Source organism: Felis catus, chromosome D4, assembly GCF_018350175.1.
Source record: "Felis catus isolate Fca126 chromosome D4, F.catus_Fca126_mat1.0, whole genome shotgun sequence".
NCBI lineage: Eukaryota > Metazoa > Chordata > Mammalia > Carnivora > Felidae > Felis > Felis catus.
The window spans coordinates 56,849,685-56,871,051 of NC_058380.1; the positions used below are offsets into that span (position 1 = coordinate 56,849,685).

Here is a 21,367-nt window from a genome sequence, read left to right on the forward strand (position 1 = left end):
ATTTTATATTACTCCATTTACATGAATATGTAAAGCTAAAGGGACAGGAAGTTCGTGGGTTCCTAGGGCTAGGGAGGAGAGAGGAATGACTGCTAATGGGTATAGGGTTTTGGTGGTCGGAAAGAAATGGAGGAGAGATGATGAAAATGTTCTAAAATTGTGATGGTTGCACAACTCTAAATATACTACAAATGATTGAATTTACACTTTAAATGGGTTAATTGTAGTGTATGTGAATTACATCTCAGTAGATGTATTACTGTAAACAAAACAAAAACCCTCTGCACTGGTTTCACATTTCATAGTAAAGCCCAAGTTCTTGTAGTAGTCCTACATAGCGGCAGTAGAAGTCTATACACCAGCTCCCTCTCTGATGCATCATGCTGCCACCTCTTTGCTTCCTTAACTCTGTTCCATCCATTGTACCTCCTTTGCTCTTCCAGTTATAAGGCAGGCAAGCTCTGCCTCAAAGCCACTACATTTAGGATCTCCAGTCAGCTCTATTCCCAGGTGGCCAAACAGGCCTTCCCCTCCCCTCCATATCTAAGCTCAAATATAACATCCAGAGGCTTCCTGGAACCCTCTAATGTTACAGATTACAGCCACTTCACCAAATTCCTCACATTCCTTCCTTTCTTTAATTTCTTTCATAGCACAACTCACCAGCATGTGAAATACTAAACATCTTATTAATGGTTTGTCTCTTCCAAATAGGACTTAAACTCATTGAGGGGCACCTGGCTGGCTCAGTCGGTACAGCATGTGATTCTTGATCTCACAATTGCAAGTTCAAGCCCCATGTTAGGTGTAGAAATTACTTAAAAATAAAATCTTTAAAAATAAATTTTAAAATCTTAAAGGAAAAAATTTAAGCTCATTGAGAACAGGGAATTGTTTCTCATTACTATATCCTTAGTGCCTGGCATGTATTTGAGGTTCAACAGTCATCAAATGATACACAAATTCATTACTATATCCTTAGTGCCTGGCATGTATTTGAGGTTCAACAGTCATCAAATGATACACAAATTCTAATTCAGACATATGTTGAAAAATGTCATCGCTCCACCTCCATGCCAATGGCTCCTTACTTCAGTTCAGGCCTCATCACCCTCCAGGATTGAGGCTGCCTTCTTACTGTCCTTCAGCCTCTCACCTCTCCTTCAAATACCCTGTCCACATTGCAACAGGACAGCTTTATCTAAAACACGAATATGACTACCTAAATCTTCCTAAGTCTTCATGGGAGGGCAGAAAAAAACCCTTCATGGACCCCTCCCTATCCTAAAGCTAAAGTCCAAACTCTTCAGTTCCCTATCTCCCTATGACTGGCTCTTGCCATACAGTCACACCCCTAACATCCCACCCACCCTTCAGTCTCAGCAAACATCTCTGAATGTTCCAACTTCTCTGGAACCATGGGCCTTTGCAGATTCTAGTACCAAACCCTAGCCTGGTAAATGTGTTAATTTTTCTAGCCTGAGCTCAGTGGCAGGGTTGGCAACCTTGCTGCCCACAAGCTGGCATGCTCCTCCCTGCAGGATCCCTCAACCAGAATTTTCTTCCATCTTAGCACTCAGCACTTTGTATCTCTGTGTCTTCCCTGCCAACCTGATATTCTGTGAAAGCAGGAACCACTAGGTCTAAACTGCTTGTCTAGCACTGAGCTTGACATATGGTAGACATCATGTTTTTGAATGAATGAGTGTTCACAGTCCCTGAGAAACCTTTAAACACTGAGCAGTACTATCCGCCAGAATAGCTTTCTTTCCCATAAAAAATCCCCCCAGGGGTGCCCGACTGGGTCAGTCGGTAAAGCAGGCTACTTTTGATCTTGCGGTTCTGAGTTCAAGTCCCACATTAGGTGTAGAGCTTACTTAAAAAAAAAAAAAAAAATCCCCACAGGGGCACCCAGGTGGCTCAGTCGGTTAAGAGTCCGACTTCAGCTCAGGTCATAATCTCATGGTTCATGAGTTCGAGCCCCAAGTCAGGCTCTATGCTGACAGCTAAGAGCCTGGAACCTGCTTCGGATTCTGTGTCTCCGTGTCTCTCTGCCTCTCCTCCGCTCACACTTGGTGTGTATTTCTCTCAAAAATAAAACATTAAATAATAATAATAATAATAATAATAATAATAATAAATTTAAATAAATAAATAAATAAATAATCCCCACAAATACCCGCTCAAATTTATATCCCCATAGTTAGCAAGAAGGGGGACTACACTCCCTGATAGTTCAATAGACACATGGCTTAATCCTCCACCCTATCCCAAAGCTTCTCCTGAAGACAGAAAGGATGACTTACATAAAGTTTACTCTTAGTCATGGAGGAATCAGCTCCCCAGACCTGAGAGAACTGGAGGATGGAAGTGGACATCCAAGGAAAACACTGGTGACTTTCCCAACTTCATTCCCCAATCAAAGAGGACAGTTTCTGGTTTGCCAGTGGCAAGTTTATTACATGATTAAAGTTCAAATAAAAAAATAATAACAAAATCTTGGCAGGGAAGCTAGAGCCAGAGTATGGGAATGCTGTTTCCCTGTCCCCAGCCTCCCTGGCCAAGCCCAGCTCCATTAACTCAGCTTGACTCGATCAAATTCCTCATCAAGACTTGCATCTGTGCCCTGGACATCTCTGCTGCTCCCACTGGAGACTGAATCCTGGGCCCCGGGCACTGGGGCTTTGGTGAGGGCCCCATACACACCCATGGCCTAAAAAAAGGGACAGAGAGAGCCATGAGGACACATGGCAGAAGGCATAGACCAACCCACCAATAGCTAAAAAGAAAGTGAGGCTGGGGCTAATAAACTTATCTTTCCTTTCTATCTCTCTTGCAAGACTCAAGCTGTAGAGTCGATTCTAGGAATCGTAAAAACTATCAGAGCAGGGTTACCCTCAGAATATTGGTACAGATATATCTGCCCCCCAAAAAAGATGTCTCAAGAGCTCCCCTATCTCCAGGGGTGAGGGAGGTGTCTCATTCTTAGAAACTTATTCTCTACAGAGACTAACAGAAGGTCTAGGGCTCAGGCTACTCTGAAGGCCTCTATGGTGTCTAAGTTGTGATGGTGGTGACAGGGGTCTCAGTTTCTGGCACTGGTGTCCTGTGCTAGGTCCTCAGGGTACTCTAACCTGAGCCACCATACTGGTGACATCGCCAGGGTTGGACGGCAGCAGGATAGTGTTGGAGTCCTTGGCCAGTTTGGAGAACGCACTGACATACTGCTCAGCCACAGTCAGTGAGGCTGCTGCATCTCCATTCTGTGGCCACAGAAAAAATCAAAGATCACAGTCTTGGAGAAGGAGATGGGTGGGTAGGTGGAGGGGAGGGGAGTAAAGAGTAGTCAGGTTCCTGGAAAGAGAATCAGATCACAATACAGATCACAATACAAGAGATCATGTAATCTGGCTCAGCGGAACCCACAAAGGCAGGAACTTCTCCCAAGAGTAGATGAGAAAACCTCTTCCAGTGTCAATTCTTGTCTCCCACCCCACCCAGGAGCCTCTCACATGTTGTGTCAGAGCTGCAGCCAGGATCCGAATAGCTTCAGCCTTAGCCTTGGCCTTGGCCAGAACTGCACTGGCCTCTCCTGGAAGAAAAGAGATGGAACTTTACTCATGAAGTCAGGGTACCTCAAAGGTCCTGTCCCAGTACCAACCCTCAAAAACCCAAGCCCTCTCCTCCCTCAGCCTCTACCCTCTGCAGACCTGCTGCCTGATTTATTTGTTCAGCCTTTTCTGCCTCGGAGGCCAGGATCTGTGCCTGCTTCTTCCCCTCTGCCACGTTGATGGCTGACTCTCGGGTCCCCTCAGACTCTAGAACTGTGGCCCGTTTCCGCCTCTCTGCCTCCACCTAGAAACCCCCAATGACCTCCATCAACAAAAACCCAGAGTAAATTCTTACACAGACCTGCAATTGTACCCATCATGACAGGGAAGGGAGTCCAAGTCCCCATGAGACTGGAGCATCCTGAAGTCCTCTTCCCCGCCCCTCCCTGGCCCCCACCTGCATCTGCATGGACTCTTTCACCCGGGGTGGCACGTGGATATCCTTGATCTCATAACGGAGGCAGCGAATGCCCCAGCAATCAGCAGCCTGATTGATGGCATCCACAATGCTAGCATTCAGGGACTCCCGCTCCTGGAGAAAGAGAGGTATAAATTCCATGGCTTCAACACACTCATCAGGGATCTAAGCTGAGAAGTGCCACTGACTGATCTTGACTCCCACAAAGGACTGAGAGTGTGAGGGAAGCATCTTCAAACAGTAACTCTGGCTCAGACCCCTTACCCGGAAGACTTTGTCCAGAGAGAGTTTGCCAAGCTCTGATCTCATGGTCGTCTGAGCTAGTTGTGTGACAGCATACTCAGGGTCCTCCACACCATAGCTTGCCTGAAAAGGGCATGGAAAGTGTAAGAAGCTCCAATGCAGGATTTTAGCGGGAAAAGCAACTTAGGAGCTGAATAAACCAAGGAGAAGATACCTTGTATGGGTCCATGATACGTAGATAAAGGACTCCATCGATTTGCAGAGTTACATTGTCTATAGGTACAGGAGCAGGAGAGAAAAGGAGGAAAATCAGGCGTCCAGTTTCCGATCAGCTCTTTCTCATGAGCTCTGCATCTCCTGCAACTACATCCTAACGGTCTCAGGGCACCCGTGTCACCCTGCACCCCTCACCGAGAGTCACAGCCGACTGCTCAGGCACGTTGATGACAATTTCCTTGAGACTCTGCACGTATCGGATCCGGTCTAACACAGGGATGAGGATGTTCAAGCCCTGGGAAGAGGAGTCATGGGTCCTCAGAAGGATGGGGGTTGTAGGGTTGAGATCCAAGCTAGGCCTGGAGTGGGTATGGAATGAACATATGGAACATTCCAAGTAAAGCAGAAAGCTGGGCGTGTCAATGGTAGGGAAGTCCAAAAAGATGGGAATACAAGGCGGGACATCTGAACAAAGGGGACAGTCAAGAGAATGGGAGCCAGCAGAGTAGCAGACAACAGGAGCTGAGGGGGTAGATAGGGGAGATACCCAAGAATGGGGCTTGTGTAATGCTAGAGCAACACCCAAAGGTGGTAACATGGGTTCAGCAGCCTGGGCCCTGCCAGGTCTGGCCAGGGGAGCTGAAAGCCAAAAGTGGGCGCAGGCTCCAATGAGATCCCACCCCATCCGCCCATACGGTGAGGGAATTCGGCATCAGTGTGGCCCTGAGTGGGCAGAAGAGGTTCTCACAGGCTCCAGGATCCGGTGGAATCGGCCCATTCGCTCTACCACCCAGGCCTCTTGCTGCGGCACAAACAGTACCACGGTGTTTCGGGGCAATCCAGAGGAGGCGCGACGCGGAGTACGGCCAGAAGCCTGCACTGAGCCCTATCGAGAAGACGAGGATTAGCAGAGACCCCAGCCGGCGGGCCACATCGCCCTTCTCGGCGCCTGTCCAGAGAGCATCTCCTTAAACTGCGACCCTAAAGGGTCCTCGGAGAGGAACTCACGTGGGTACTGTGACCTCTGACCCTAGTTCTCTCCCCAAACTTAGAATCCTGCTCCTTCCCAGGTAAGGATCCAGGTGATCTCTGGCAGGACCCTTGGAGAAGGTTCCCTCGCACTCACCCTCAGCAAAAGGGCCCCAGTGCCCCGCGCAGCGCGCGCCAGCATTTCCCACGACCACAGGACCTCCGGAACCAACGAGACGGTGAGCAGAGAGGTCACTCTAGAAAACCGGACCTGAGCCTTTCCTCCCGTATTTCCACTCCCCCAGACGTACTTCCGGCCGTCTCCGTTCTCCCGCCCCCCCACCCCAACTTCAGCCAATCAGCTTTACTTGAATAGAAGCGTGTATCAAGTTGTTCCCTGGGATTTGTAGACCAGCTAGAGAAGGCACAAGGCTGAAACTTGTTCTGGTTCTCTTTGATCAAGCTCAAGATCCCGGACGTGGTGACCATGGAGTCTATTTTCCGCGTGCAAGTGTCCCAGAAACACCTCCCACCGAGTTCTTTACCTCCACCCGAGACTCAGTTTACCCTTCTGAGCGTATAAACGGCTTCGTCACCATAGCGACCAAAGGATTGGCGCTCTTTGCCATGGTTGCCATAGTGACATTGTCAGGTAGTCCTGCTGTGTTGTACCCAGCCCTCCCACTGGGGACTGACCCCATTCCCGTTGCCATAGTGATTGGGCCTAACATTGCCTGGTGATTGGACTGAGATTTCCCCCTCCCCTCTTCTCCCCAGGCACCGTAGCTTTTTCTACCTCTTCCTAGTCAGTCTATCAGGCCTGATCCCCTTACAGAGTCCAGCACATAGCCCCTACATTCAGGCTTCTCTGGATCATGTCACTCTGCACACATCCCTGATGTCTGGCACATCTTTTAAGAGACTTGCAGAATCACTCCCATTTTACATTTCAGGGCACTTAAGTTCAGAGGTGCTAAAATCGGTAACAATAGAACTAGTTTGGGAATGTAGATCCACATTCAGAGAGCTCAGCTTTTATGGCTGAACCTTTCTCACCACCCCACCCCACCCCATTATCTGAAAAGAGCAAGACCAGATTCTAAGAATCATTAGGGCCTTGCCTAAGACCTCATAGCCTCAGACCTCAGGCCCCTCTGGGAGAAAGGGCAGAGTCTGAGCTCCAGTTAGACCCTCCATCCCCATTCCCATATTCTCCCCAACAGAAAAAGTAGGGTTTAGCTCAAGTTTCCAAACAAGAATTTATTCTTTCTTTATTGTTGTTGTTTCCTGAAAAAAAGTACCAGGTACAATTTTTTCATTTCTTTTTCTTTCTTCTTTCTTTTTTTCTTTCTTTTTCTTTTCTTCTTTTCTTTTCTTTTTTTTTTGTTCAAGTTTCAAGCAATTGCTTGTTCCCCTCAGCCAGCCCCAGGAGTCAGGACTAAGGCTGGGTCAGAGTCTGGTGTGGGGAATGGGGTAGTTGGGAAATCACATGACTGAGTTTGAGGTGTGCCCCTCATCCCAGCTGAGGTAGGTGGGTCAGAGTCTGGCCAGGTGAGAGGAGGCACCCCAGTCCTTGGCCCTGACTCTACCCCCAGAACACCTTCCTCAGTCAGGACCCCAAAGCAAGGAGACACAGGCAGGAGGAGAGGGTCAACTGGAGTCTGGAGTCTTAGATCAGGCATGGTTAACCTCTGTGTGTGTGCATGCATGCAAGCTCTCTTTCTCACACACACCACATAAATAAAAGCTTGTATGTGTGTGCGTGTGTGCGCGGACACGTGGACACACACACACACACACACACACACACACACACACACACAAGTTGGCTTTCAGAGAGGGGTCAGAGGGTAGGGGAAGTGAAAGGTATAGGGAAGGTATAGGGAAGGACAGGGGAAGCTGAGTCTTTGGCTAGGGACTCAGTCCTTCTGGGATAACCTCTCTGCCCTCAGCTGAGAAAGAACAGTTCTCCCCCAACCCCCACATCAGCTTCTTCAACTCCTGAGCTTGGAGCAATATCTGAGAGTGGGAAAGGATGAGGGGCAATGCCAATTATCAGGTTTGGGAGGTTACCAAGGCAATCCAATTTGAATAAATTATAAATTAACAATAAATAAAATAATAAGTGGCCCCTGCCCAGGACAGGGAGGCAACGCTGGCATGACTTGCCTGGGAACTTTAGACAACCTCAGGGTAGCTCCTTGTCTCCCCACTACCTAAGTTGGCCTGGGAAATCCAAGGGAGTGGGAGGCACATGGAGTACCCAGAGTAGAGCAGAGTGTGGTAAGGATCAGAGGCTTTAAACACCCAAATAATCGATTTGGGCATGAGCATGGTGAGGGCTTTAATTCAAGCCTAAAGGGTCTTTTGCCACCTTTCCACGTATTTGCTCTGTCCAGGATGGAGCAGGATGGGTAGGTACTTGGCCCACATGGGTTCAGGGCACTGGCAATCAGGGTAAAGGTGAATAACGTGGATTGTGAGGGGACTCAGTCACTGCCTGCAGTTCGTAAGGGAGCCCTGTGTCCAGTTCCAGGCTCCGGCGGGAAAAAAGCAGGCGGATGTCTCCATGCAGGCTTAAGCGGCCTGAGCGGGAGCTCCGGAACCTGGGGGACAACAGGGTGATCAAAGAAAGAATCCAGATAGTAGATAAGCCAGATAACCTGGGGTCGGGAAAATCCTTTCCCTGGGCCTCCCCAGCTGCCCCAGGGCCCTGTCCTCACCTGAGGTGCAGCAAGTAGCAGAGGAGGCGGCAGGTGGGGCTAGCATTTCCCTCCTCACCCACAGGCACCAAAAAGAGGCGATGGCGCAGGAAGGTCATGTGGGCAGCAGGCATGTCCGAGAAGTCAAAGGTCACAAGGAACATCTTCACCACAGTCTGGTTGGGGTTAAATAAGGTCTGGGGGCAGGACAGGCAAAGTTGGTAGGGCCTAGGGGCTGTTTTCCTCTCCCCACTCCCACTGCCCCTCAGGGAAAACTTACCACTTGGATGGTGCCCATCTTGGGCACGCTGTAACCCTTCCTCCCCAGGGGATTCAGGTCCACGACACCCTAGGAAGGTCATGGAGCCATCAGCTAAGATGGGGTCTAGGAGAGCTTTGAATACTCATCCATCTCCATAATCTCTCACTCTGGGCCTAGCCCTTGCCCCACACTAGAGTTCTCCCTACCAGGCTCTGAACTCTCTCCTAGGTGAGAACACCTAAAGAATCCTTCCTGCTATCCATCCCTCACCCTCCTCACAAGCTAACTTTGGGTTGAGGTCAGGTCATACCAGGAAGGGAGCCGGGGCATTTTGCTCAGAAACATCAAAGAAGGTGACAGTGACAGGCAGGGTGACATGCTGGGGGCAGTAGGATCCACTAGCTCCAATCTCTGCCGTGAAGCCCTCAATGTGGCCAGATGGTGCAAAGCGTCCTCGCAGCAATGATTCCTGGGGTTGAGATGGGGAAAGCATATTATGAGACAGATGCCAGCTATTTTCCTTACCCATCCAGGCCACACTCTACCATCTTACTTTCCCCAAGGCCCCCAATCACAGAATCCAAGGGGAACTACCTCAAAGTTGCCAAGCAGGGTACGGCTGACAGCAGGGGTAGGAACAGGGGAGGCACTGGGGGGGCTCAGCAGGCCTGGCCCCTTCCGGAGGCTTCGAAGGGAGCTCCTGGTAGGGGAGGGACACACAGTACATTGGCTTGAAGTATTCTGGTATGCTTACTCATGTCCTTGGGCTCACCCTTTGCCACCATCAAGGGCTCCTGCCCTGGGTTCCCCTACCCTGCAGTCAGAAAAAGGATTATAGACTTTTGCCCCACTTGCAGGGATAGAGCAGAGGAAGAAGCTAATCACTTACAGCTTCAGGCGACGGGCACCTTTCAGCCTCCGCCCCATGGGACTGCAGTCTGTTGGGTCCTATGGAAAGGAAAGATTACAGAAAAAGATTGGGTGGAGGTCAGGCATGTTTGGAAGCAGGACCTCATTACAAGCTCTCAAAGGAACATCTGGACCCCCCTCCCCCCCCCCACTCCTCAGGCCTTCACCTTTTCCCACACACATATCTACTTAAGAATAGACCATCCCCTTCTCCTGGATTACCAGCACAGGCTCCTTGGGCCCAGGCAGCAGATGGCTCCAGAAGGGTGTGGCTTTGGCATCAGAACTGTTGGCAGCAGGAGGGTGGCCCAGGGTTCCCCGGCGCCTCCGAGGGGCTGGCCCCTCATCCTCAGAGCTGACATCCAGGGCTTCTCCAGCAGGAAGCAACCTTCGCTTGGTGGGGCAGGGGCCTGGAGGTCCAGGGCCAGGGGGTGTGTGCTCGGGACTGTGCCCATTGGCAGTGCTAGGGGACTCCCTAGGCCAAGGGCTACCCCTGTTGCCCACCCCAGCCACTGGGCTCTTACCCCCTATTTGTGCAAGACTGTGCAAATCAGTGTCAAATGTGTGCAGCTGGCCCAGAGGGGCTGGCCCTGGGGACTCTCCCAGGGACCCCTGTGCCCCTGGATCTGGGGAAGCCCAGTCTCTGGTGTGCAAACTATTGCAGGAAGCATTTGATGGGGGACAAGGGGGACTCTGGGCCCCTGAAGTCCAAGGTGAGGTGGAGCTACCTCCCTGTTCCACAACACAGAGGCCATGGTGACAAAAATGCTGGCTGGCCAGACCCAGTCCCAGCCCCAGTCCCTCTGGGCCTAGTAGCCCCACAGTAGATGGTTCTTCAGGGGGTAGTCCCTCTCTGGCCCCCAGCCCAGGGCCTCTCTTCAGCTCCCTGGTAACCTCAGTGGGTGGGGCCGGCCGTTTCAGGGCCCTGTGAGGCTCAGAGGCACCAGCTGGAGGGGAAAAGATGGATACCTGGTAGACCCCGGGGGATGTTGCCCCCCCTGCTGGGCTGTAGCCCATGAGCAGGCCACCCTGGAGGGCCCCCTGCCTGACTGCAGGCTGCGAAGGGCCAGCCTCTGGTTCTGAGGATGAAGACGGCTCCGCCTGCACGTGGCGCATGAAGCCCCCCCTTGGGTCAGGGGGGCCCCCCCACACAGCCTTTATGCTGGGCCTGGGCTGGGGGGCCTGGGGACATCTGTACAAGAGAAGAGAAGAAAAGGTGATCAGAAGAATCATTGGGTCTTCTCCCTTCCACCTGAGTTGCAGATCCTCCTCTGGCCTGAAGAGGTGACCTTGTGGGTTTCCTTGGGATGAAGGTGTCCAAATCCCCAGATGGATTAATGGAGTATAGAGGACAATCCCAGAACTTCTGAGAGGATGGCATGTTTAGCTCAGGGTTCTCACTGGACCTGCTTCCCCTCCCTTTCCCCAGCACTCACCCCGATGAAGAGGCCTTAAGCCTAGCCGTGTGTTCCCTCTTCCTGACTGATGCCTTGCTCTCCTAGCTTGCAGTCTGGTCCATTCCCGCTGCACTGGCAAGGTGACTGCCACCATTCCGTGCAGCTCTTGGGCTCAGCTGGACCCTAAGGAAAGGAGAACAGACATTAAGCCAGGATCTCTGGTGCCAGTGGCAAGACTCCTGTCCAGTTGTGGGCTATCAGAGTACCCTCCAGGATATCCTTCTCCCATATGAAAAGCTCTTCAGAAACAGAAGGTGTAGTCTTGGGATCCAGAGCCCAGAGGGCAGAGCTAGGTTACCTACGGAGTCAGAGAGAGGCAGATCTAGGTTCAGCGTAATAGGAGGTGAGAAGTTGTGGCAGGATCACCATTTATCAGGGCCACCAGCTGAGGGGCTTCTGCCCTGAGTGTGAGGGGGAATGCAATACCCCAAGATTCAAGAGAACTCCAATGCCAACTGAGAGATGGTCAGAGTAAGAATTCAGCCCTCCTAGTCAAGGTTGTATAACTCCTTCCTTAAAGTCTCTCTCCAAAGGACAAATGCTACTCCGGAGCCCTAAGGGGAGAGGTCTTGCAGAAAGTCCTACCCCAGGAGCACTCCTCACAGATACAAACCTCAGGTCAGCTCAAAGGCAGCCCTTTGGCCTTAAACACATTACCCCCAGCAGTCTGTCCCTTTAACAGGAGGCAACAAATCTAATCAAGTGGAGGGGGAGTGGAGAAGGCAATGCCAGAAGGCACTTTCCAGGACCTCCCCTCCCCCTAGGCCCTGCAAGTTAGAGATAAGGCAGTGGCAGTCAGATAGCTGGAAGCAAGTAGGACTACCTCTCCACTTAGCCACATGTTCAGCACCCAAAAACCCAAACCACGGTTTTCCTGCCAGGACTAAAGACTTTCTTTATTGACTAGTCCACCCTCAGGAGCCCATACTGGGTGAGAGGAATGTCAAATTGAAGGCCATATTCCTTTATGGGAGGAAATACTGTCCCAGGATCAAGCTTCTCCTTTGGGCAGTAGCCTATGCTGCCTGCCATCCACAGTATCTTTTCCCCTTCAAAGAATGTCCCCTGTATACCTACCTAAGCCCTATCCTTCCTCCTTGGCTAGGCCAAATGCCATTCCCTCCAGAAAGCCTACTCTGTCCACCCTAGACCACATCTCTCTCCTGAGACTTCACCTAAGGCAGTGTCACTATCTACTACAACCCAGTGACAATTTTGCTTGTTCTTATAGGTAAGAAATCTCCTAGACAGACCAGGGGGTTCTTAAGGATAGTTCTGTTCGCTCCTCTGCCAAACTCTAAGTACAGGGAGTAAGCACATGGCAGGACTCAAAAAAGTAGAATGCAAGCCCCAGAGACCTTGGCATCAGTCCTAGCAGTGAAGAGAAAAACTCCCAGAATTAGAGAAGTAGAGAGATTACTTGTATAGGGAGAATCAGCAATAACAGAGGTGGAAATGGGGGACAGGGAGAAAGGGAGAGATTTACACACTGGGGACTGGAAAGCTCTCCTACACCAAGTTCTTATCATTGCACCCCACATTACCTTATTTCACCAAGTTCTCGTGAGAAATGGGATCCCTAGAAAATTCTGGTTCCCTGTGGTGGGTGGGGTGTCTGGAAAGGGCAGAACTCCAATGACAGCACTGTCAGAGGGTAGGTACAACCTGTATTCATCTCTACCTTCCTTTCCTCTACTCAAGCCATACAGGTTGAGGAAGGTCCTTTTCCTTAGCACCCCACCCCTGGTCATCCAAGTTGGCCTCTGGAGCCATTGCCCTGGGGAAGGCAGGTGATGACATGATGCCCTACTTGACCCCAGCATGCCTGGCATCTGCTCATTACCCCAGAGCTCTCTAAGTTCCTGACTTGTCAATGAGAAGCTCTAAGACGCACTTCCCTGCCACCCAGCCTGTCTGGCTCTAGACCATGGCTTCGAGCTGACTCATGGGGCAGGACTGTGGAAGAGGGGGGCAGGGTAGGCCAAACCTCACTCTCTGTGCAGGGGGTGGGCAGCAGCTGGCATCAAACAGCTGTGCCAGGCTATGGCTGGCAAGGACTACAGTTCCCAACATTCCCAAGGAGCAAGGCCAGCAAAAACACCAAATCCCAGAATACCATGGGTTCTGTACCTCAGACACCTGCTAGGCCTGGGAGGTGGGGTAGGTGGGTATTGGTACAGGTACAACTCCCAGACTCACTCTCCCCTTTCCTTCAGTATTAAAGGTATCTATTTCTACACTGATCTAGGAGGGTGGCAGGAAGGAGAATTCCTCTCCATGTGCTTTCTACCCTCATCCTGTTCAGAGAGAACTGCCAGCTACTCCACATTTTGTTCCTATACATGTCCACACAAACTAGCGGAGCTACTCCCATGGACCACCACTATGGGTAGGAAGGTCAACCTCTGGTCTCTAACCCACCCCTTGACTGCTGACCTAAAGCCCTCTACCCTTAATGGAGAGACCAGATGTCAGCACCTCCTCCAAACTGAGTCCAGCAGACTCACCCCTTCCGCTGGACTCCTTGTTCTGGATGATGCCCCCAACCCCTACTTAGTCTCCCAGGTCCATTCTCACCCCTCTCCTCCCCAGAGCCTGGGACAGGCCCCATTCCATACTGGAGCTTCGGAGATTTGCTCTTTCCCCCTAGCACACACTCACCCCGCTCTTAAATTGGCTCCGCCGCGGCGGCCGCTGCTCCGGGCCCTTCCGTCCCGTCCCGGTCCCTCCCCTCGAATCCCGGGTCCTCCCCGCCACGGGCCCCCAACCCAGACAAAGGGTGGCTCACGCAGAGCCCTGCTTTGCTAGGCTGTTCTCTGTTCAGCTTCGTGTGCAACACTAGCGGGACCTGGCGCCCGCAGCCCCCCAGCCGCTGCCGCACCCCTCCCCGCGACTGTCCCTCCCCGTGGCCGCCCCGGCTCAGTGCTGTCGACTCCGCTGCCCCTCTGACTCACAGGCCATTTCCTACCAGCTGATGGGGCCGCCCGCCCCGCCCAGCGCCCCAACACCCCCGCCGCGGCGGCCGTGGCCGCCACGCCCCCCTAAGACCACGCCCTCCGCGGGCAGCGACCATATTCATTGGCCCATAGGAGTCCAGCCTCTCCACGACCTCAAGTGTGAGGCACGCCCCCTCCAAGAGACACACGCCCATTGGTCCACAAGGGGGCAGGCCTACCCGTGTCGCCCCGCCCATCTCTTTAACCCCTCAATTGCAGGAATCCAAAGGATCTCCCAGCCCTGCCAATTTAACCCTTTCAAAGGTGTAGGCCTCCCACTGCTCACCTCCGCCCTTCCTTTTCCGAAGGTGTTTAATAGGACGCCCTAGGGCTTTCAAAGACAAAGTTCCACAATCTCCAAAATCAGCCTGCTCTTCCCTCACCAGACCCCAAATATCCCCACTCTCATTCATCTCTCCGTTTCTTGCAAACCTGAGCTTCAAACACCAGAGTACTGCTGAAGTCTAGAAAGCTTCCTTTATGCCAGAGCAGATGAAAAAGTTCTGAAGTGGGATCTTATCTCCTTCCATTGAGAAATGGTATTCTTCCTTCTCTTACTTTTTATTAATTTTCTTTTGCCTTCGTTAGAGGGGCCTCAAGAATTCCTGAGATAGGGATACATTTTAATTCAGGGACCTAAACATCCTTTTTTGTGTCTCTGAACTACCATTCTGAGATCAGGCTGCTTCATTACTTCTACAGTATTCTTTCTATTCATAGGAGATGGAGCACCCAGGGGAAGTGGGATAGAAAGGCTTCTGCCATGAGTGGGGGGATGTGCCCAACTCTTGTGATGGAGCTCCCTCCCATGACTCACAGCTCCCTCGAAACTCTCCACCCTCCCCCTGAGTCACTGGGCTCTAGGCTGGGCCCAGAAACAGTCAAACTAAGTGGCAGCAGAACCAGCATTCCTAATTCTTTAAATGACCTATTCTTTAAATGACCAGGATGGAAACCTCTATAAGGAGTAAGCATTAAAAGATGCTCTTTACAGGGGCTGCTTTAGGGGTAAGCTAAGAAAATAGGTACCTTTTCCTCTGAACTTGTTGACAAGTTAGTTTCCAAACTTAGGAAGCTTTTTCTGTCAGTCTTCCACAGAAGCAAGGAAATACCAGAGTCAAAAGAGGGAAGACTCAAACCAAAGCCTGGAGAATTGGCATAGGCTAGGGCAGGTTGCCAATTATGCCTCTAGAAGGGGAGTCCATTCTTCCATAGTTCAGAGGCTACAGAAGGCCCAAGGTCCTTGTTTCTACCTTGCCCGTGCTGTAGGCCCCAAGGGCCCTGAGGTTGTCACTGGATAGTAAAAAAAAAAAAAAAAAAAAAAAAAAAGGCTCCCCTTTCCCTACTTCCTCCTTGTGCACTAGATTCAGGAAGGACAAGTAAGAGGGGCGCTTGGGTGGCTCAATCTGTTGAGTGGGCTCTGTGCTAACAGCTCAGAGCCTGGAACCTGCTTTGGATTCTGTGTCTCCCTCTTTCTCTGCCCTTCTGCCATTCATGCTCTCTCTCTCTCTCTCTCTCTCTCAAAAATAAATAAACATAAAGAAAAATAAAAAAATAAAAAAAAAGGAAGGACAAGTAAGTAACCCTTCCTCTAGGCTCCCTTCTTCTCACCTCAGACCAGAGAGAAAAACCCTGAAAAAGAATCCATTTCCATTTATTTGTTGGTTCCCTAATGCTAAGGAATAGGATTCAGGAAATTTTCAAAATTCTGAACAAAATTGCAAAAAGCAAGAGCTTACTTCCTTTAGTAAAAACTTACTAGGAAGACAAATAGACACAGAACACTACAGGAAAGTGATAGTCCCTTGATGACCCCAGAGAACAGGCAGTAAGTTCTGTCTTACTGCCACTAACATAGACCCAGGCCTCAGTTACCTGCAAAGGGCAGGGGGGCAGTAGCTCAGTGGGAAGGATCAAAGATGTTCTAGGCCTCCGTGTGCCCTAGGAAAGCAGCATGGTACAATCAAGAGGCCTTATCTAGCTGCTGTCCTTTATTTTTTTCATAGCAGTTATCACCAGGTGCCCCCCCCCCCCCACACACACATGCATTTCTTTCTCCTCGTTAGAATGGAAGCTATAGGAGAGCAGCAATGTTGTTTTGTTCATGCTGGTATTCCCAGAATCAACCTCAGTGCCTGGCACATAATAGCTGCTCAATAAACGTTGGCTGAAAGAAATGATGAGCCCTGGGCTGAGGGAACAGCAAACAGAAGACATAGGTCCTAATACCTGCTCTTTCACTGTGAGACCAGAGAAAGTCACAGTGTCTTTGGCTGTAAATTTTCAACCCTGTAAGATTAGAGGTTTGTATAAACTATAGTTGAGGGCTTCTGCAACTCTGGCCTTATACTGCTATGATTCTAATGGCTATTGTTCACTCAAATCCATTTTCAGAGGATGGACACAAGTTTCTGAATGCTCTCCTGCTTGTATTGAAGCAGAGAAGCTATATACTCCAGCCTCAGCACAGCAAACTGATGCCCTTTCTCTTTACGCCCCACCCACTCATACAAATGCCTCAGTCCTTAGGAAGCTGGAGTGTTTGCCCTAGGCCCGCCTCTCTGAGAGACAGTCTGGGAAGCTGTGTTGCCATAGCAATCAGCTCCTCCTCAAAAGGCTTCAGCCTGCCCTCCCTTACCCCACCCTACCCTACGGCTTTGTCTGGCCTCAGCACCCCCTCCCTCCCCAGCCAGTCTCTCAGCTAGGAGGAGGGTTGGCTTGGGGCCCCTTTCAGTAACACTGTCATACTCATCCAGCCACTGTGTGGAAGGCAGGCCTTTTTTCAGTCTCTCAACTAGCCCAGGGACAAATAGAACTTTGGCACTATATCAAGTCCCCTCAGGGAACCTGAGGAACTCCCAAGAGGATTAGGCCCTAGTATCAGTTCTGACCATCAGCCGCCCAGCCGGGAGTGTGGGGAGCTATTCTCTCTTCCTCTTCCAGCTGAGGCTGGAACCTCATATCCCTTCTGGAGTTCAGCCTGCAATAGTAGTTCACCTCTCAAAACAAACATCAAAGACTCAATAATTTCCACCTTTCCCACAGAAGCCGATTTTTGAGGGTTCTAGGGTTCCCCACCCAGGAGAAGGAAAAGGGTGGGGAAAATAACTTTGTGGCCAGTGGTAAAAATGTAGCTGCCAGTCACTTGTGGGGGCTGTTGGGAGAGATCTTGGCAGTAGTGGGATGAGGTCTGGGCCTTGCAGCTGGTTACCAGGTCCTGTGGCCATTGAGCACAAAGCTCCTAGACGGGCAAGTCCCAGGCCAGGCCCCAGGGCGAGGAAGGAAGTGGGAAATGAGCACACCCAGAGCAGAGGGCAGGGCAAAGTGGGGGAGGGGGAAGACAGGGACGAAGGCAGCCTTCTGGGAGGAACAGGAACTAGAGTGGGGGTTAACAGGAACACCAGCTAGGGGAAGAAACTCCAGTCTCAGCTAGCCAGATCCAAAGCAGACTGAGGAGACAGTCACAGAAGACCTAGCAGCAAGTGGGGCCTGGATCCTCCCTAAGAGTGCTCAGGCCTGAAGGTGTAATTAGGAGCCAAGGAGCCAGGAGCACTATGGACTGGTTTCTTCATCCCACTAATCCCATCATGCCATTCCTAGAACACAGTACACAAACCTCTTCCTGGAGTCTCTACAAAGCCAGGAGACTTTCTCAAAGCAATAGGGGTTCTTCCCCCCTCATTTGGGGCCTACAGCCTCTTTCCCTCACATAGTGCCCATTCTCTGCACAGTCCCTCTGTCTCTCCCACACTCTGGACCACCAGCTCTACATCATACAGCACCTGCTTTCCCCAAAGCACTTCACATCCCCTCCCCCTCAAGCATAGCCAGGCTCCAACCCTCCACATCAGACAGACTTGCCCTCTCACACTGTACCTCCAACCTCCACAAAGCACTCCCTTACAAGGGACCCTGGAGAATGCACCTGCTTACCCACACGGTGAGCCCTCAAGTCCTCCCCCAACTCTGTCTTCCTCCCCCGCAGCAGTCCTCATATTCTCTCCTTCCTTAACGTGGCCCCCACCTCATGTTTGCCCAAGCGCACCCCCATTCTTGTCCCTTCTTCCACGCGCACCCCACCCCACACCTGTAGTTCCGTGAGTCCCGTTGCACCTGAGGAGGTAGTGGGGTTGAGGCAGTTAGAGAGAGGCCCTAGCTGCAGCCTCGGCCTACAAACCTCACCCCTTCTGCCCGAGCCCCGCCCCCGCAACGCCCAGGCCCACCCCCTCCCTTGTCCCACCTCCCACCTTCTCGGGGCCCAGCCCCTTTCCTAGTTTCTTTAATTCCTCTGGCTCCTCCCCTGTAACACAGGCCCCGCCCCTCTCTAGCTCCGCCCCCTCTAGCCTTTTCTGCGTCTTCCCAGAACATCCGCCTGTCCCTAGCCCCTTCCTTGGTCCCCACCCCCTTGTGGTCTCTCCGCCTTTCGCTAGGATCCGCCCTCTCTCGGATTCCAGCCTGGCAGAACCCAGGCCAGGCCCTTTTCCACCGCGAGCCCCAGTCGGTCTCAGGGACTCTCCTACCCCCGCCCCTTCTCCCTCTCGCCTCACCCGGGCGCCGGCGCTCCTGCCGGATCCGCTGGCTCTGATTGGCGGCGACGGCCCCAATGGATGGCGGAGGAGACAAAGTGATGGCTGCAGGTCGCCTGAGGTCCCACCCCGGCCACGTGCGGCTTCTGTGATGACAGGTCTAGAGGGGCGGGGCTTTGGCCTGGGTGCCGGCCTAGACTGACCGGATCGGGCGGGGGGGGGGGGGGGGGGGGGGGCTGGGGAGTCGGAGCTGGCATCAAAGCGCTAGCCTGAGGGCACTGAGCCTGAGACTGGGGCTCTCCCCAAGCTTTCGCGCTGGTGTGAGCTGCCCGCGGAACTTGAGCCTTTTTGTGGTGACGTCTGGGTTCGCGCGCACATTTGCCCTAATGGGGGAGGTCTGGCGGTTTGCAAGATAGTGCAAGGAGTCCCAGGGGTCGGTGAAGATGAGAGAATCTGGTTGGTGGGATCTCAAGTCTGTGGGATTGAGCAAGTGTTTGCAGCCTACTCTGTGCGGGAGAATCTGAGTTCTAGGAGGTGTGCAGTAATAGCCAGCCAGATCTGTATCTGTGGAGGTGAGTCAGCAAGGAATTCTGTGAATTTTAGGAGACTAAATGTTAATACGGAGTTGGAAGAACCTTCAGTCGCCGGAGAGAAGTAGGGTCTCTACTTTATACAAGTGTCAAGTGAACTATCTGATAGTTAAATATGTTCTGTAATTTAATTAGCGCTTGAGACTTCTCTCTGATTTACTAATTGCTGAGATACAGCAGTGGGGCGGGGGTTGGGGGGAGGGGAGAGGGTGTGTGTCAACTCTTTCCAGCTACCTGTAGATGGCAGCACAGGACCCTTGCAGAACTGAAGGGCCCTCCGCCCAGGGCCTATCCGGCCTCTCTGAGGAGCTGGCTGTATAGATGGTGGGTTGAACCTGATAAGATTCTCTGAAAATCACAGAGTCTTTCGGTTTTTGTGACTTTTTTCCCGTGAGTAGTGAATTTAAGCTGACTTACTGAACACCAGTGGTACGCAAAGAAGAAGAAGAAAAAAAAGCTTTTTTCTCTATTCTCAAGGAACTTAAGGTCGTTATACAAATACCTAGAAAGAGTAAATTGGAAGGGTTTGGGTAGTGGAAGTTGGTAGTAAGTTGGAAGTGGATTTGGGTGGTGGAAAAAGCATAGGGTTTGTAGTCATTTGTGTTGGCCTCTGAATTTTGGGTATTGGGTATTTACTAGGTGTATGAATTTGGCTAAATTACTTGACTTAAAAAAATAAATTTTATTTTAGAGCAATTTTGGATTTACAGAAAACTTATGAAGATAATACAATTTCCATATACCCCTCTCCATATACAGTTTCCGTATAATAAATGTTAAATTTATTAACATTTAAATTAGCATGGTTCCTCTGTTACAATTAATAACTGATATTGATACATTATCATTAACTAAAGTCCATACCTTATTCAGATTTCCTTAGTTTTTACCTTATGCTTTTTTTCTGTTTTAGGATCTCATCCAGCATGGCACATTGCATTAGTTCTCTTGTCTCCTCAAGCTTCTCTTGGCTGTGACATTTTCTCAGACTTCCTTGTTTTTGATGACCTTGATAGTTTTACCCTCAGGTATTTTATAGAATGTCTTTCAGTTGGGATTTGTCTGATGTTTTTATGATTCTAGGTTTTTGGGAGGAAGACTCCTGAGATAGTTTCATTACATCATATCAATCTATGCGTGTGTATGTGGTATGTTTACATACACAATATTGGCATTATACTGTATATTCATATTACAAGTTTTTATTTTATTTCATTATTTTATTTTATTTATTATTTTTTAATGTTTATGTATTTATTTTGAGAGAGAGATATTTATTTATTTTGAGAGAAAGATAGAGTGCGAGTAAGGGAGGGGCAGAGAGACACACACAATCTGAAGCAGGCTCCAGGCTCTGATCTGTCAGCACAGAGCCCGACATGGGGCTCAAACTCCTGAACTGCGAGATCATGACCTGAACCAAAGTCAGACACTTAACACCCAGGAGCCCCTATTTTATTTTATTAAAAAAAATATATTTTATTTACTTTTTGGGAGAGGGCAAATGGGGGAGGGGCAGGAAGGGGGGACAGAAGATCCGAAGCAGGCTCTGTGCTGACAGTAATCAACCTGGCTGGTGTGGGGCTCAAAGTCAAACTGGGAGATCATGACTTGAGCTGAAGTCAGAGGCTCAACCCACTGAGCCACCCAGGTGCCCCACAAGTTTTTATTTTAAATCAATGACTCCTAAACATTCTGGAAGAATTCTATAAGATTAAAAAAATTTTCTTTATGAGGAGTGCCTGGCTGGCTCAGTTGGCAGAGCATGTGACTCTTGATCTCAGGGTTATGAGTTGGAGTCCCATGTTGGCTATAGAGCTTACATTTAAAAAAAAAAAAATTAAGGGGCAGTTGTTTAAGCTTCTGACTTCAGCTCAGGTCATGATCTCAGGGTTCATGGGATTGAGCCCTGCTTGGGATTCTCTCTGTCCCTTTCTTCCCTCGACCCCTCCCCCACTCACACTTTCTCTTTCTCTCAAGCTAAATAAATAAACTTTAAAAAATTAAAATCAAAGAAAAATAAAAAATAAAACTGTCTTTATGAAATATTTCAGGCATACAGAAAGTTATAAAGAATACTATGTCAAACATCCACATTCTTCTCACACAGCTCTATCAAATTCCAATATTCCACCACATTTGCTTCAAATTCTCTTAAGGAAATTAATATTTCAGATAGGTTGGGCTTTTATATACTCCTTCCTAATCTCATTCCATTCTCCCCCTTGCTCTTCATCTTCTCTCCTCAGAGTTTGCCACTATTCCAAATTGGTAATTTTTCCTCTTCATTAAAAAAATAAATTTATTGACTAATATACATGTATTTCTATTGGATATATACCTAGGAGTGTAACTGCTGAGTAATAGGGCAGGTATGTGTTTAGCTTCAGTAGATATTGCCAATATTTTTCCTAAAGAGATTATAACGGTTCACATTCCTCCAACAATATATGAGAAGTCTAGTTTCT

General features: G+C 50.2%; 3 protein-coding genes across 7 annotated transcripts in view; 1 reads left to right on the forward strand and 2 right to left on the reverse strand.

Moving 5' to 3' along the window:
• Positions 1-2,436: 2,436 nt before the first annotated feature.
• On the reverse strand, positions 2,437-5,773 carry STOML2 (stomatin like 2). Its single transcript, XM_006939250.4, has 10 exons — positions 5,615-5,773; positions 5,237-5,374; positions 4,684-4,783; positions 4,487-4,545; positions 4,294-4,395; positions 4,009-4,143; positions 3,711-3,855; positions 3,513-3,592; positions 3,135-3,263; positions 2,437-2,713 (listed from the first exon to the last, which is right to left on the reverse strand). The coding sequence occupies exons 1-10, from the start codon at positions 5,657-5,659 to the stop codon at positions 2,576-2,578; spliced, it is 1,071 nt and encodes a 356-aa protein (XP_006939312.2). The 5' UTR covers positions 5,660-5,773; the 3' UTR covers positions 2,437-2,575.
• Positions 5,774-7,772: 1,999 nt separating this feature from the next.
• FAM214B (family with sequence similarity 214 member B) lies at positions 7,773-18,462 on the reverse strand. 5 transcript variants are annotated; one of them, XM_006939253.4, is made up of 9 exons: positions 18,331-18,462; positions 10,767-10,910; positions 9,553-10,522; positions 9,311-9,369; positions 9,016-9,121; positions 8,732-8,890; positions 8,440-8,508; positions 8,181-8,356; positions 7,773-8,063 (listed from the first exon to the last, which is right to left on the reverse strand). In XM_006939253.4, exons 3-9 carry the CDS (start codon positions 10,444-10,446, stop codon positions 7,910-7,912), a joined length of 1,617 nt encoding a protein of 538 aa, XP_006939315.1. In that variant the 5' UTR covers positions 10,447-10,522; positions 10,767-10,910; positions 18,331-18,462; the 3' UTR covers positions 7,773-7,909. The 5 variants fall into 5 exon arrangements, with proteins under 5 accessions (XP_006939315.1, XP_044898830.1, XP_044898829.1 ...); XM_045042895.1 differs by lacking the exon at positions 18,331-18,462 and adding an exon at positions 17,871-17,978 and having other exon boundaries at positions 8,181-8,335; XM_045042894.1 differs by lacking the exon at positions 18,331-18,462 and adding an exon at positions 17,869-17,935.
• Positions 18,342-21,367, forward strand: part of UNC13B (unc-13 homolog B) — a 253,420-nt gene continuing 250,394 nt past the window's right edge. Inside the window, exon 1 of the mRNA XM_045042889.1 lies at positions 18,342-18,467. Within this exon, the coding sequence (XP_044898824.1) occupies positions 18,461-18,467 (7 nt within the window). The 5' untranslated portion in view covers positions 18,342-18,460. The remainder of the gene's footprint in view (positions 18,468-21,367) is intronic.

Excerpts from the sequence above, each read along its gene's own strand:
- FAM214B (XM_006939253.4), bottom strand. The coding sequence starts at position 10,446 with ATGCGCCACGTGCAGGCGGAGCCGTCTTCATCCTCAGAACCAGAGGCT. Across the intron at positions 9,122-9,310 it reads GGTGCCCGTCGCCTGAAGCT|GAGCTCCCTTCGAAGCCTCC; the intron begins GTAAGTGATTAG and ends CTCCCCTACCAG. Across the intron at positions 8,509-8,731 it reads ATGCCCCGGCTCCCTTCCTG|GGTGTCGTGGACCTGAATCC; the intron begins GTATGACCTGAC and ends TGACCTTCCTAG.
- STOML2 (XM_006939250.4), bottom strand. The coding sequence starts at position 5,659 with ATGCTGGCGCGCGCTGCGCGGGGCACTGGGGCCCTTTTGCTGAGG. Across the intron at positions 4,546-4,683 it reads GCAGTCGGCTGTGACTCTCG|ACAATGTAACTCTGCAAATC; the intron begins GTGAGGGGTGCA and ends CTGTACCTATAG. Across the intron at positions 3,856-4,008 it reads AAGAGTCCATGCAGATGCAG|GTGGAGGCAGAGAGGCGGAA; the intron begins GTGGGGGCCAGG and ends GGGGGTTTCTAG.